The 13,309-nt window shown below is 40.4% G+C and overlaps 1 protein-coding gene across 10 annotated transcripts in view; it reads left to right on the top strand.

Annotated features, from left to right (window-relative positions):
- Window positions 1-4,252, top strand: part of PTPRM (protein tyrosine phosphatase, receptor type M) — a 459,625-nt gene extending 455,373 nt beyond the window's left edge. For all 10 annotated transcript variants that reach the window (XM_027650889.1, XM_027650890.1, XM_027650892.1 and 7 more), the window contains one exon: window positions 3,355-4,252. In XM_027650889.1, coding sequence (XP_027506690.1) covers window positions 3,355-3,408 — 54 coding nt within the window. In that variant the 3' untranslated portion in view covers window positions 3,409-4,252. The remainder of the gene's footprint in view (window positions 1-3,354) is intronic.
- The last annotated feature ends 9,057 nt before the right edge of the window (window positions 4,253-13,309 follow it).

The following is a 13,309-nucleotide window of genomic DNA, read 5'->3' on the forward strand; positions in this document are numbered from 1 at the left end:
TCAGGTGAGCTAACAATGTCCAAGTGCAAAACACACTGGAGAATGGGCAGAAAGAGTGAGGTTTTCAGGTGCATGTGGAGATGGGCAGGGATATCCACCTCGCCACCACATGTATCACTGTGCCCCATCTCTCATGTGGAAGAAGGGCTGCCACCACATCCCCCAACTCAGTGCTCCCTTCCAGCCTGCCTGTGAAGTCCAAGACCCTCCCCTGGCCCTGCTCTGGCCAGGCACATGGAAAAAGACCAGATTTTGTCAGCTATGCAAAGCAAGGAGCGGGAATTACAAGCAGTACCATAGGACCATGAGCCAGCAACGTGGAACTGTGAATCTTGAATCAGTGAGAAACTACCAAGCTTTCACTGGGGAGGGAGCAGCTTAGTTGGCTTCTTTTCCTCTAGTTTATGTTCTCAGGAGGAGAATCATCATGCTGAGAACCATACATTTTTATTTCCTAGATATTAAGAAAAATGTCCTACATCTTCATTCAGGTAGTATAGTTTGGACAGAGACTTGGCAAGCCTGCTGTTCCCCATTCTCCCAGAGCTCAAGTCCACAGAACACACTGATATCTTATTCATTTATTTTATAGAAATAAAAAAGAAAATTACCTGTGTGAAGATGTACAGTTGAAGAAAATGCTCTCTATAAATTCCCATTTGTGACAGTTCTCCAGCTATAGATTTGTCAGGCAACTGTCTCCATTTTGCAGAAGAGAATTTTTTTAATCAAAAGCTAAGTGTATTATTTTAGAATATAAAAGTACCTTTTAGTAAATTGAGAGTGTTATTGAGAATATCTGGAAGGCATTGAAAGGCCTTGTAAGGACTTTTTTTTTTTTTAAATTTCAAAGCACTTGTGAAGGAGATTAGTATTGTTTTTCTTATTTTACAGACAGCAGAATGGAGGCAGGGGACAATCAGAATTTTCCCCATTATCACGTAATGCACTGACTGAGCAGAGTTAGAATGACATCTCTTCAGTCTTGGTCTGTTACCTTGTAGGAACAAATATTTGAATTAGCAAGGTTTTGATTTTCAAGTAGATTGCTTCATGGTATAAGGGAATTGCGACACATGATTTTTTTTCCTACTCCTGTTACTGAATTTATCCTTTATGGCCTTTCTTACATTAATCTGTCTTTGCCTCAGTTTCCATATCTGAAAAGTGAGAACAATAATATTCATTTACCTTGTAAAATTTTATGGTAAAAGATTAAATGCTCAGAATCATGACAGTATTTCACAAAAATAGTTTTAAGACTGCTTTATCAATACCTGTTGGGTACTTTCTGACAGGCTAAAAGGCCATCTTTACATCCATACTTAGAGATTCATCTCTTATTTCATTGAAACGTTTGGTTTTACTCCAAGTGTAAAAATTTGAATACCACATCCATAGAATATGGAAATCTATGAAATTTTTCAGCCATCATACAAAGGTAACACTTGGTATTACAAAATCTCTATTACGGAATGCCCAGAGCATTCTGTGATAAATGTTATTCGACTTATCTGTAGGTGTCCTAGAAAAAAATTTTAAATACACCTCTCTTAATATTCACTGTGAAGTGAATAATAAAAATGTACAAAAGACACTCATGAGTGAAGACAGTGGGAAATAATATATGTCTGCTCTTTAAGACAGGTATCCTGTTTACTAAAAATGACATTTATTCAGCTGGATCAGTAAGTCAGCATAAAATGAGCATGGAAGACTGGAAGTGGATGAGTGGCTGATCTCTTGTTTTGATCTGTTATGTAGTTATAGAATAATTTCCATTTGTTTAGAAACATATATGCAATAAAAGCAGAAAAGGAATTTATATAATACTCCTTTCCTTTCTACTTTTTTTTATTTTCTCATTCTGAAGAAGGCACAACCTTGGAGGATCTTAAAACCTCACATAAAACTCATTCATCACTTAGGTTATATGTGAACCTTGTTTTCTTTTAAAGTCAAAGCTCTCAAAAAAAGAACTTGGAAATGTTCCGTGCTTGCTGATGGCTTTTTGTTTATTGTAATAGCACATGGTCTTCCACATATTAAGGTGGACTCTATTCTCAGCTAAAATGTGACCCAAAGACACAAGTACAGGCCAAAAGACTTAATCCTCTAAAATGTTTCCTTCAATGAAAAGAGTAATTGTCATCTTCCTACTTGTGATGTGGGGATGGGGAAGGCTGAGTGCTGTCAGCTAGTTAAGTCTGTTGTTATTCCTAGATGACAGTATGTGCCTAGTTGTCTTTTCATTAACTGATTAAAGTGCATAAGTAAAAGAGGCATTTCAGTATCAGAAATAGTCATAAAACTGGCAGGTGTTTCCAAATTGAATTTTCAAAAGCCGGAGCCCTTGGATTCAGGGAATCTGCACCTACTGTTTCTTTCAGATTTTTTGTTTCATTTGAATGTTTATAGTATTGCAAGTAGCAAGAATGAAAACATAAGAGGGATATTTGTGCATATCCAAAACTGTGAAGGCATCAGTGACTGCATCATTTAAAAGGTGCATCATTAAAAGTTGCAGAGTGGGCACAGGTCAGTCAAAAGCATTTGGCTTCTCTGTTCTGCTGAAGATGTGAAGGGGGCCAAGTCATGACCATTTGTCCCTGAAGGATGCAGACTGGGTTTGCATCCCTCAGGAAGGGGATTTCCCTGGGATTTACTCTCTTTCCACGCAGTTGCAAATAAAAACAGCAGGTCTGTGTTTGGAGCACAGGGATGGCCCCTGAAAACTTACTCTGGGTAAAAGAGAGCTGTTAAGAGCCTAACTTGTGCATCACAGTTAATTGCTAAAAATAAACTGGAATGAATTCAAGTAATTTAGCTCAGGCTTGATCTCACAAGCCTATTGCACTGGATAGGGGACAGACTTTCAGATTGGGTCTGAAGACCAGCAGTAAGTGGCTCTTGCCCTGAAATATAGCAAGTGTATGAGTGACATTAAAACAAAAGTTACAATCTGGGAACTACTAAACACGGGATCTATTTTAAGATAAACATTTCCAGGGAGGAATTTCAATAGCTCAAATTCTGGTAAAGGGCTACATGAGCATTTTGACAGATGACAGAAGGGTTGCAAGTCAATGTGCTTACGTGCAGCCAATTTTTCTCATGCAAGTGTATTAGAGCAGCTGAATACACATCTAACATAAGCAGTACTGTAAATTACCATGTGTAGTGTCTATTGTGTGGTTAATATAAAGATTTTCTTATCTGAATATAAATTGGATTTGCAAACTGGTTCCCATTAACGACAGCTGATAGTAAATAATTTCAACAGAAGAGAAATATTGATCCCCTTAATTAAGTTTCTTCAGTAACTGACTTTGTGGTTTTCTTTTGATTTTTCAGGATCAATACAAATTCTGCTATGAAGTGGCTTTGGAATACTTGAATTCTGGCTGATTGTATAAACAGCACAGACAAAGTTCCTCCTTTCACCACCACAAACAAAGCAAGTCGCTTCATGATATCTTTGTAAATGAGATGAAGACTTCTCAGTGTTATGCTTATACTGCTTTGTATAATTGGCTCTTTTTTAAGAGCCCAAAAACGTGTTTATAAAACCGCTTGCACTGCCCGTTTCCCACTATAATGCCGCTGCTTGACACCCATATGAACGTACACCAAACCACATGGCAGTTGTTGAACACCGTATTCATACATAGCCATTGATGTGGTGAAGCAGCATAGTCCTCTGGTAAATAAGAGAGCACAATTATATTCTTATGAAGGAATTTGTACTTTTCTGTTATATTTCGTTGCCTGTGATTCTCAGTTATTGTCACAGCCTAGTGTACATTTCTGTTCTGTGGAGAATGCTGTCTGGCATTTTGATAATATATTATTTTAGTTATATTTGTATTCTAACACGTGCATAATAAATTAATCATATGTAGCTTATCTGAACTAACAGAAAGAAATGTACCAAATCATGTTAACTTTGTTGAGTTGTAATTTCTATCCACTTTGTCCCATTTCAGAGAGAGAATCTTGAGTGAAATACAGTTAGGAAATGCAAAATACAGGATGTTCAGATTAATATATCCAAAGCTTTTTCATTTGTTTATATTGTAAATATTTTTTGATTTCATCAAATTATTTATTCATTAAAATGATTTTTTTGTGAAGCACAGTGAGTGACAATCATTTTTATTAAGCCCTGGAAATGCTTACTGTATGATAGTGTAAACATTTGTTTACCTTGTATGGATTCTCAGCTCAATAAATAATTACATACATGATAAAATCTCGTTTAATTTAGTATCTCTTGGTATCTGAGAGCCTTCAACTAAGCCTCTTTTCAGATTAAATCTAGTAAATACTGAGCTACCTCCAGAGCGTGTTTATTATGTGATCCAGTGCTGATCCAGCCAATAGCAAGGTCATAGAATCATAGAATCATAGAATCATAGAATGGAAAAGACCTCAAAGATCATCTAGTCAACTCCCCTGCCATGAGCAGGGACATCTTCCACTAGGCTAGGTTACTCAGAGCCACATCCAGCCTGGCCTTGAACACTTCCAGGGGTGGAGCATCCACAACTTCCCTGGGCAACCTGTTCCAGTGTCTGACCACCCTCACAGTAAAGCATTTCTTCGTAATACCTAATCTAAACCTACTCTCTTTCAGTTTGAAGCCATTCCCTCTTGTCCTCTCACTACACGCTCTTGTAAAAGTCCTTCTCCATCTTTCTCCTAGGCTCCCTTCAGGTACCGGAAGATCGCAATTAAGTCACCCTGAAGCCTTTTCTTTTCCAGGCTGAATAAACCCAGTTCTCTTAGCCCTTCCTCATAGGAGAGGTGCTCAGTTTGTGTAATCAACTTGGTGGCCCTCCTCTGGACTTGGTCCTACAGATTGATGTCCTTCCTGTGCTGGGGACTCTGCAGCCAAATGCAGCACTCCAGGTGGGGTCTCACCAGAGCAAAGTTGTGCCATGCCAGTATATAAAAGAGGTGGTACATATGTTTAAAGATGCACGAGCACAAATGCAGAACCTGAAAGATGCCCTGCTCTGAAAAAGAGATGATGTTGGGCTAGTGGTGCTCAGTCTTGTCACAGCATCCCTCTGCAGCTCTGGGCATTCCCTGCCATTCGCTCTGCGTCTGCTGCTGCTGCTGCGAAAGGGGTGACGGTGCACTTGTTCTTGGGAAGAATGACTGCAATTCCTCTTCTTAAAGATGTTAAAGATACCAATACTAGAGTGACTGGGGGTGGGCGGGGGGCTGGAAGTTGTTAAAAATTTCATGAAACTGCTCTGTTACTAGAGTTCTTGTTGTCAGTACTGCCACTGGACAAGTTAAAGCATTAAAGCTCTTGCCTGTCCTGTGAATAGCTTTACTGATCTTCACTGCATTTGGATGGTTCCCCTTTCTACGAAGCATGCACAGGTGTCTGAACATGCTGGGAATTGCCTGGTGTTTATGGATGCAAGAGGTGCAGCAACAAAGCAGCAAAAAGGAGAAATGAGCCAGAAATGGCTTGCTGCGCCATCTGCTGGAACTGCAGAACTTCCTCTCACCCAGAAGTGTCAAGGAGACATTGCAGGCAGAGCAACTGCTCAATACTGAAGCCTTCCAAAGCTATATGGGAAACCAAATTCAAGGAAGTGTCAGACTGCACAGTATTTCAGCTCTTAAAATGATCCTTTTACGTGCTAGCCATCTGGAATGGGGGCAGTAGCTATATAAATGTATCAGTCAACATGTTTTGAGAACCTCTAAATCTAACAGATCCAGCTTGGACAGAATGACTCACAGCTTGTCAACTCCCAGTTCAAAACCACTCCCAAAATTCAGATCTGAAGACACGAGGATAGGTTTCCTCTGCAGCTGGAAAGCACCTCTTTTAAAATTGCTTTAAAATGTAGCTGGCACATACTAGCCATTGCTATAAATTGCACAGAGGTGCTGAAGAACTTAGCAAAAACAACCCCAGTGCTGAGAAGAATGATGGTCCTTGGATAAACCTTCAGCCTGTTGCAGAATGTGCTCTGATTCATTTTAGAAGCCTAGTGTTAGGAAACAAAATCCAAACCTCTAACATCATATTCCTCACAACCATCTTGACAGACCAGGTATGCCAGCCAAGCATGCTTCTTTATAATGATTATGGGACCATAAAAAGTTGGGTTCTGTGATGTATCCATTGAAATACATGTGGGCATGTCCACTGTTTCAAAAAGTATAAGTAAGACAGATAGTGTGCCAAAGGAACCCTTGGACAGAAGGTGATGCCAGCAATGTGATCCCAAATGTGAATGAGATTGAAATGGAGCAAAAATTGTGAGTATCTCTCCTGAAGACAGAAACTGCCCATGTCAGGCAGACATTATTCCACCTGCTGTACTTTTGCAGACATTCCTTGCACAGGTAAGTCTTTGGTAGTGAGGGATGGAAGGAGACGAGGAGAAAAGAGTTTTGCAGTGTTTCTTATTGTTTTACTGATATTTCTCTTTTTTCCCTAATTCTTTCCACATAGGCATAAGTCAGAAGTTATAGGGTATATGTTACAGTCTGGCTGATGTGGTTCGAAAAGGCGTTCTGTGAGCTACAATGCCATAAAACTGGAACCAGCTAAAGAAAGCACAGCAAGCAGCTTTGTGTCTTCATTCTCACACTACAGCTATCAATCAGTACAAATGATAGAGAAATCCAGGCTTAGGTAAAATAATATTTTGGCAAGAAGAAAAAACAGGTGAAGATGGTGAGACAGCTGGAGTACCTCTCCTATGAAAAAAGGCTGAGAGAGCTGGGTTTGTTCAGCCTGGAGAAGAGAAGACGCCAGGGAGACCTTACTGCAGCCGTTCAGTATTTAAAGGGGGCCTACAGGAAAGATGGTGACAGACTTTGTAGCAGGGCCTGTTACAATAGGATGAGGGGTAATGGTTTTAAACTAAAAGGGTGTCAATTTAGATTAGATATTAGGAAGAAATTTTTTCAAATGAAGGTGGCAAAACTGGAACGGGTTGCCCAAAGAGCTGGTAGGTGCCTGGAAATATTCAAGGGTTCAGGTTGCACGACATTCTGAGTAACTTGATCTAGTGGAAGGTGTCCCTGCCCATGGCAGTGGGTTTGGACCATTGTATTGCAATGCAAACCATTCTATAATTCAGGAGTTAGGAATAGAGAGAATATAAGGAATCAGAAGGGAGGAGAAAGACAATATCAACATGGGCGGTTGGTATTCAAGAACTCTGAAAGTCATCTGGAGTGTGCCCTTTTAGAGGAGACAAACAAAAGTGGCAGTCACTGTAAGTGTTAATAAACCAAATTCCCTTTTCAGAAGAAAGATACACAAATGCAAGCCCAGTAGAGCTGCAGAACTTAGGGAGACGTCATTCTAAGTTTGGAACAGAGGAAGGGATGTTTTCTTCAATGCCCAATATATAAGAGGTATATAACTGAATAAAGAAATACTTTAAATGGTCAGCCCTATGTATCACCCAACTCATCATCTCTCTGGGACTTGAGGTAGATGATTTTTGTTAAGCTATTCTGAAAGAATAGCAGTGGGGATGGTGAGAGAAGTGAGCACATGCAGGTAAGTTGTATCTTTGTAACATCAAGGCTCCTGACAGATTCCTGGGATTCTTTATCAGCAAAATGAGTTTGTCACTGGCAGGTACCTTCATGGAGTACTAACTAGCTTAAGGACTACATCTAGTAAGGTTAAAAATTAAAACAGAAAAAACTTCTTAACCAGCTGTACGCAGTGTTTCTCAAAAGGGTGTCTGTACCACAAAGACTTGAACTGAAGGTACTATGCAGCATCAAGACCATCTTCATTTTGAGTTTCTCCTTCATCTGGTTAGGGCTCATCTTTAATCTCTCTGAAATCTTTTTATTTCACTGTATATAGGTGTTCCCCCAGGTCCAACTGCTTACTGTGCATGCTCCTTCTCAGTCCTTTAATGACGTGTAGCAAAGACATAACAGACTTGTTTTTGACATGTGGCAGTGAAGATAAATTGACACTTCCAGCAGCAGGTATTCCAGGCATTTTCCTTTGGAGAGGCCTGTAGAGGCTATAATGGCAGTAGCAAACCTAAAGCCCCTTGGCATTACTCACTCCAAAACACTCACAGCAAGATCAGCTCCTAAGTGTCCTTTTGTTGTTGTATTGTGTCTCATCTCCCCCTGCCCTCTCTCTCATATCAAGGATGACTAAAGGAAAGTAAGTTTCAAAGTTTACCTGAGTTTTTAAAGCCTCATTAACTTTCTAATTCAAAGGCAATTTGGTTGCTCTGCCTCCCAAAGTAACTTCTTCAAGAAGTTTCTTTCAGAAGCAGCAAGGTATGTAGGCAGATCACTGTAACAGAATGATTTGTCAGATCATTTTACATTTATTGTTGGTTTTACATTTTTTTTATCAACTTGGATTCTTGAACTACAAAATCTCATGCAGCCCAAATCTCACGTGAGACACGAGGCTTTATTAAAAGAAAAATAAATTACAAATGGAAGAAAATTTTACAGCTTAGGTCTATTGTGTGATGCTTGTTAAGGAAGACAATGACCACTGTCAATTTCAGGGGCACAGTGCCAGTAAAACCCAACAGATCATGTGAAAAATAATGTTCTTTCTAATGGATCTCATTTGTTTGGCTGATTTTTGTAGACCTCATCTATATGGTGAAACTGATGGGTGCATTTGCATTGCCTCAGCCAGTTGCATGCTCTGCCTGCAGGAGCTTTCTGTACACCACTGGCATGAAGGGGCTTGCTCTGCATACCCCCACTCAGCTGGCAACACTCCCCTTCAGCATCCCAGCCCACATTAATGGAGGAACCTCTCCAAAGCCTTGTCAACCCTTTGCAAACTGCAATAAACAGCAACAGCAAAATGCTTTCCTCACTTCTGCTGGATATTTCGAAGCAGACTTTTCTGTGAAAGGCTGAAAAGGCAACTCCCGCATTGCTTATTTCTCCAGACTCACCTGATCTGCTCCAATCCTGAAAGCCATCCTCTGCTGTCCCCACTTCCTCCAGTCTGTCTTTTCAGCTCCTCACCCACTCTCAGAGCAAGGCTGTCCCATCTCCACCTCCAAGGGCCCTCCTGGAAGATGCATTGCCCTCTGGTGCTCCTTCTTCCCTCCCAGTCCTGTCACCAGAGCATGTGATGATCTTTCTGAGTAATATGACTTGAGATAAATAGAAGGCAGATTTGAGTCTGGAAGAGGTTGAGGTCTACAAACACTCTATCATGTTTTTTTTTAATATTGCTGATAGTATTCAATGTACAAAGGCACAGGAAAAATAGGCTTCAACAATGAAGAGTGAGAGTGATGCTTGTTGTAGCTTGTCTAAGGGAATGTGTCAGGGGAGATTAATATCTCATGTTCACTGGCAGTCTTTCCAAGCAATGGTATTTTTACTCCTGAAACTCTTGTATTGATGTGTTTTCAGTAGCAGCTAGAAGATTTTTAATTGTATCTCTACGGTTGTGATATTTCTAGCAATTGTTTTTTTCTGATGATGTGCTCAGGGGCCACAATTAAAGCCTAAGTCTCATTCATGCTAGACATACATTAATACTGCTGCCAGGCCTGAGTAAATTCAATCAGAATGCCTAGTCCTACAAATATTCACAGTAATACCCTCTTGTCTAGTCCAAGTTGCACAAAAAAAATCAATCTGATACTCACACACATTTTGCATATGAGTTCATCAGTCCTTGTGTATGTCCTGTCATGATGCTATATCGAGTCTGGCTGAGATTAAGTTAATTTTCATCATAGCAGCCCATATGTTGCTGTGTTTTCTATTTGTGACTAAAACAGTGTTGATAGCACACCAGCATTTTAGCTATTGCCAATCAGTGTTTGCACAGCATCAATGCCTTCTCTGCTTCTCACTCCGCCTTTACCCCAGCAAGTAGCCTGCAGATGGTCAAAATCAGCTAGAGGGGGAGGGAACACAGCTGGGATAGATGAGTTCCACTGACCAAAGACAGGATATCCCCTACCATACATCATCCCAGTCAGCAACAAAATGGGGGCGGAGGGGGGAAAAGCAATTTCTAGGAGTCTGGCTGGGCATTGGTCTGTCTGTGGGAGAAGGTGGGTGAATTTTTTAATCCTTTTGCATAAATTGTTTGTGGCTTTTTTCCCACTTTCTCCTTCCACTTTCCTTCACTTATTAAACTCTCTTTATCTTGACCCACAAATTACCATGCTTTTGCTCTTCCTATTCTCTCCCCATCCCATCAAGGGTGGAAGGACTGTGCAAGTGTAGCTGTGGAGATTTAGCTGCTGGCTGGAGTCAGTCCACCAGAGTACTGAAGTGTTTGTAGGTCTACATCCATCAGTCAACAATATGCTTCAAGAAAAATTTTTAAATAGGAGCTCACTTGTCATAAAATTAATGGGATTGCCTAGGTGCTTAAAATTAAGCCCATGATGTATGTTATTAAAACTACATTTTAAAAATGAACCTAAATAGATGGGATAGATTGACCCACTCACTCAAAGTGATAAAAACATTTAATTTAATTGTATGTGGCAGAAAATTTGGGGCAGACACTTGGCCTTCTCTGTATCTGTACAGTATTCAATTCATTTTAAGTTATGTCTATAACCAGCAGTTACTGCAGCAAAAAAACCCTCTGCTAGTGCTTTTGCTATGCCATGAATGAATGTTATAGGTGCAGCAGAACCCTGCCTGAGAGCTCCAGGCCTGCACAACTGCAGATACTTTTCAAGGGGGTGGCATTTGACCCCAATGAGTTGTTCTCCCAGAAACTAACAATTTAAGATTCCTCAGAGGGCAGAGCACCACAATGGATCACATACTTAAGACTCCTTTTACATATCAGGCTAGTAATGACAGCCTCTAAAGAGACACTGGTATGTATGCCATCTTGTTACTCTCTGTATTTATAACCTTTAGAAGTTGAGCTGAATGCATAGAGAACTAGCCTGTTGTTGTGTCCCCTTGAAATTCTGATTTATATGGTATATAACAATCAGCCTATAATATAAAGCCTTTTGGGAATGGAAAGTCTTTTCAGTGAAATACAGTTACTGCCTTGCCACGTGAGAACCGGGATGGAATTTGATGTTGGTCCTTGAAGGCTTCATTATCTGCTCATTTCTGTGTTCTCCAGTCTGCACAGTTTGGTGGGAACACCTGGGAAACTCTTGCACACCCAGATTTAAGAGGAGTGACTTTTGCTGGCCATGTACAGGAATTTAATCAATATTACACACCACATATAACAAAATGTAGCTTTGCTGTTACAGGGGATCAGCATACATTCAGCTATGCTGAATTGCAGCTCTGGATTGCAGTGGATTGCAGCCCTGCGTTTTGGAATGATTACAGTCTGAAAACAACCAGCTTTTGAGCAAATCCATGGAGATAGCACTGTTAAAAAACCATCTGCCAGTGGCTTGCAATTCTTTTGCTTCATTTTTTTCAGATTAGTTTTTTTCTTGATAGGATATGAGCAAAATACAAGCCATCACCCAAACTAGATACTCCACTCTTCACAGTTTCTTCTAACCTGCCTGTACCAACCTCTGTGAAGTCCTAGCAAGAAAATGGCATATGCACAAATCTGTATCTCTTTCAATTACAATAAACGAATGAACTGCTATCAGTCTGTCGTCTGCCTTCTTTAGGCTGCCTTGCGTAGAGCTGCGCCTCAGCCTGACGGCCAAAAGGGCACATAAGTGAGTGCTGCTGTAATTGATTTGAATAAGAGCTTTTGATACACTAAATGAAAGCTTTTGGTACATTAAACTGTACTGTCTTTTTATCAGATGATAGAGCCTGCTGGTCAAATCGAGCTTCTTTCTCCTTCTGTTGGCACTCATCCCTTCCTTCCTCCCTTCTTGCTGCCAACCTGCCTTTTCGCCAAATCACTATGACCCACATTCTGAATGTCTGACTACACTTGAAGGATCAGTCTGTGGTCATCCTGTGTCTGTTTTGACAGGCAACTTTGCCAAACATTTGTTCTCCAGCAAAGGCTCTCATTCATCCTGACAGCATTGCTCTCCTGCCTGCCATCCCAGCACATCTGTCAGCAGTGCAGCCTGGGGCAGAACATCATCTCCTGAAGGTGGGCAGAGTTTTACTGGCTTGGGTGGTATTTACCTTCTGTCTTTTTAAATAGAGTATTCTCTCCCCTCCCAAAACCTCTGCTGAGAATGCTCTCTTTCAATACACGTTGCAAGAGATTTCTATTTAGCTGAGACTCTTAGGAAGAATTGTACACCCTCCCCTAACTGGTACTGCTTATTACAACTGCAAATTCATCTGTTACACTTCTTCTGGACAACAAAGATATAATTTAGTCCAACCTTGCATATAAACCTACTAAATAGTTCTTGTAACCAAGCAGTCAGAACAATATTGCAATGTAATTTTCCACAACCAGCTCTTTCAAATGTACTGAGATTATGGTGGTTACTTTCTAGAAGCGGTCGGACAAGAGCGGTGTCTTCCCAGTACAGATGATAAATGGCTACATGATTTGGCACCAGATTATTCAAGCAGACAAATTAACTTCAAATATTAATACATTCGGCAACCAGTCAGACAAATTGCTTGTTCGACAAGTGCCAGAGTGGTCATGGGGGATTTTCCTTCTGCTTTCAGGAAACCTAACCTTCAGAGCAGTGCTCAGCCAGGCCAGCAAGCCTATCAATCAACTAACAAAGTTGGCAGCAGTTAAACAGGCCGTTCATTTCTCTCTGGAAAGGAGGTAGGAAAGAATAAAAATCTTGTCCAATTTGGCCAGTGTCTACCAGAATTGTCAGAAATCTGTATTTCAAATAAAACACATGCTCCAAGGCTTTGAATCATCATGGCCATCTGACTGAGGACCCTGCTAGGAGTCTGCCTACTCCAAAACTGTTTTTCCATGGCCACGGGATGACACATCTTGAAAGGGTCTGTCTGCCTCCACAGACTGAGGATGATGATGTACATGTAACAAGGGGCACCATGACCTCTCTCTCCTCTCCTCTTGCATATTTTACACTTAAATCCTTTCAGAAAGGACAAACTTACTGTTTAAAGTAACTTGCTCTATGATAATATAACATAAACAATTGGGGAAATGCAGTTTATATATATGTGTGTGTGTGTGTGTGTGTGTGTCAGATTATATCAGTAGGGTTTAAAATTGAAATGCTTTCATCAATTAGTGAGAATGAAAAATCCCTGGATCACTTTAATTCTCCAGCTTTCAAGCTTTTGCACATTTATGTATTTTATGAACAGCAATGTTCTCATGAAACTGATTGTAACTGAGTTGAATATGGACTTGGAAGCCAGTCTCTCAGTGTAACATATC

The sequence above is a fragment of the Corapipo altera genome, unplaced genomic scaffold (genome assembly GCF_003945725.1).
Source record: "Corapipo altera isolate COAL_440 unplaced genomic scaffold, ASM394572v1 24, whole genome shotgun sequence".
Classification (NCBI taxonomy): Eukaryota; Metazoa; Chordata; class Aves; order Passeriformes; family Pipridae; genus Corapipo; species Corapipo altera.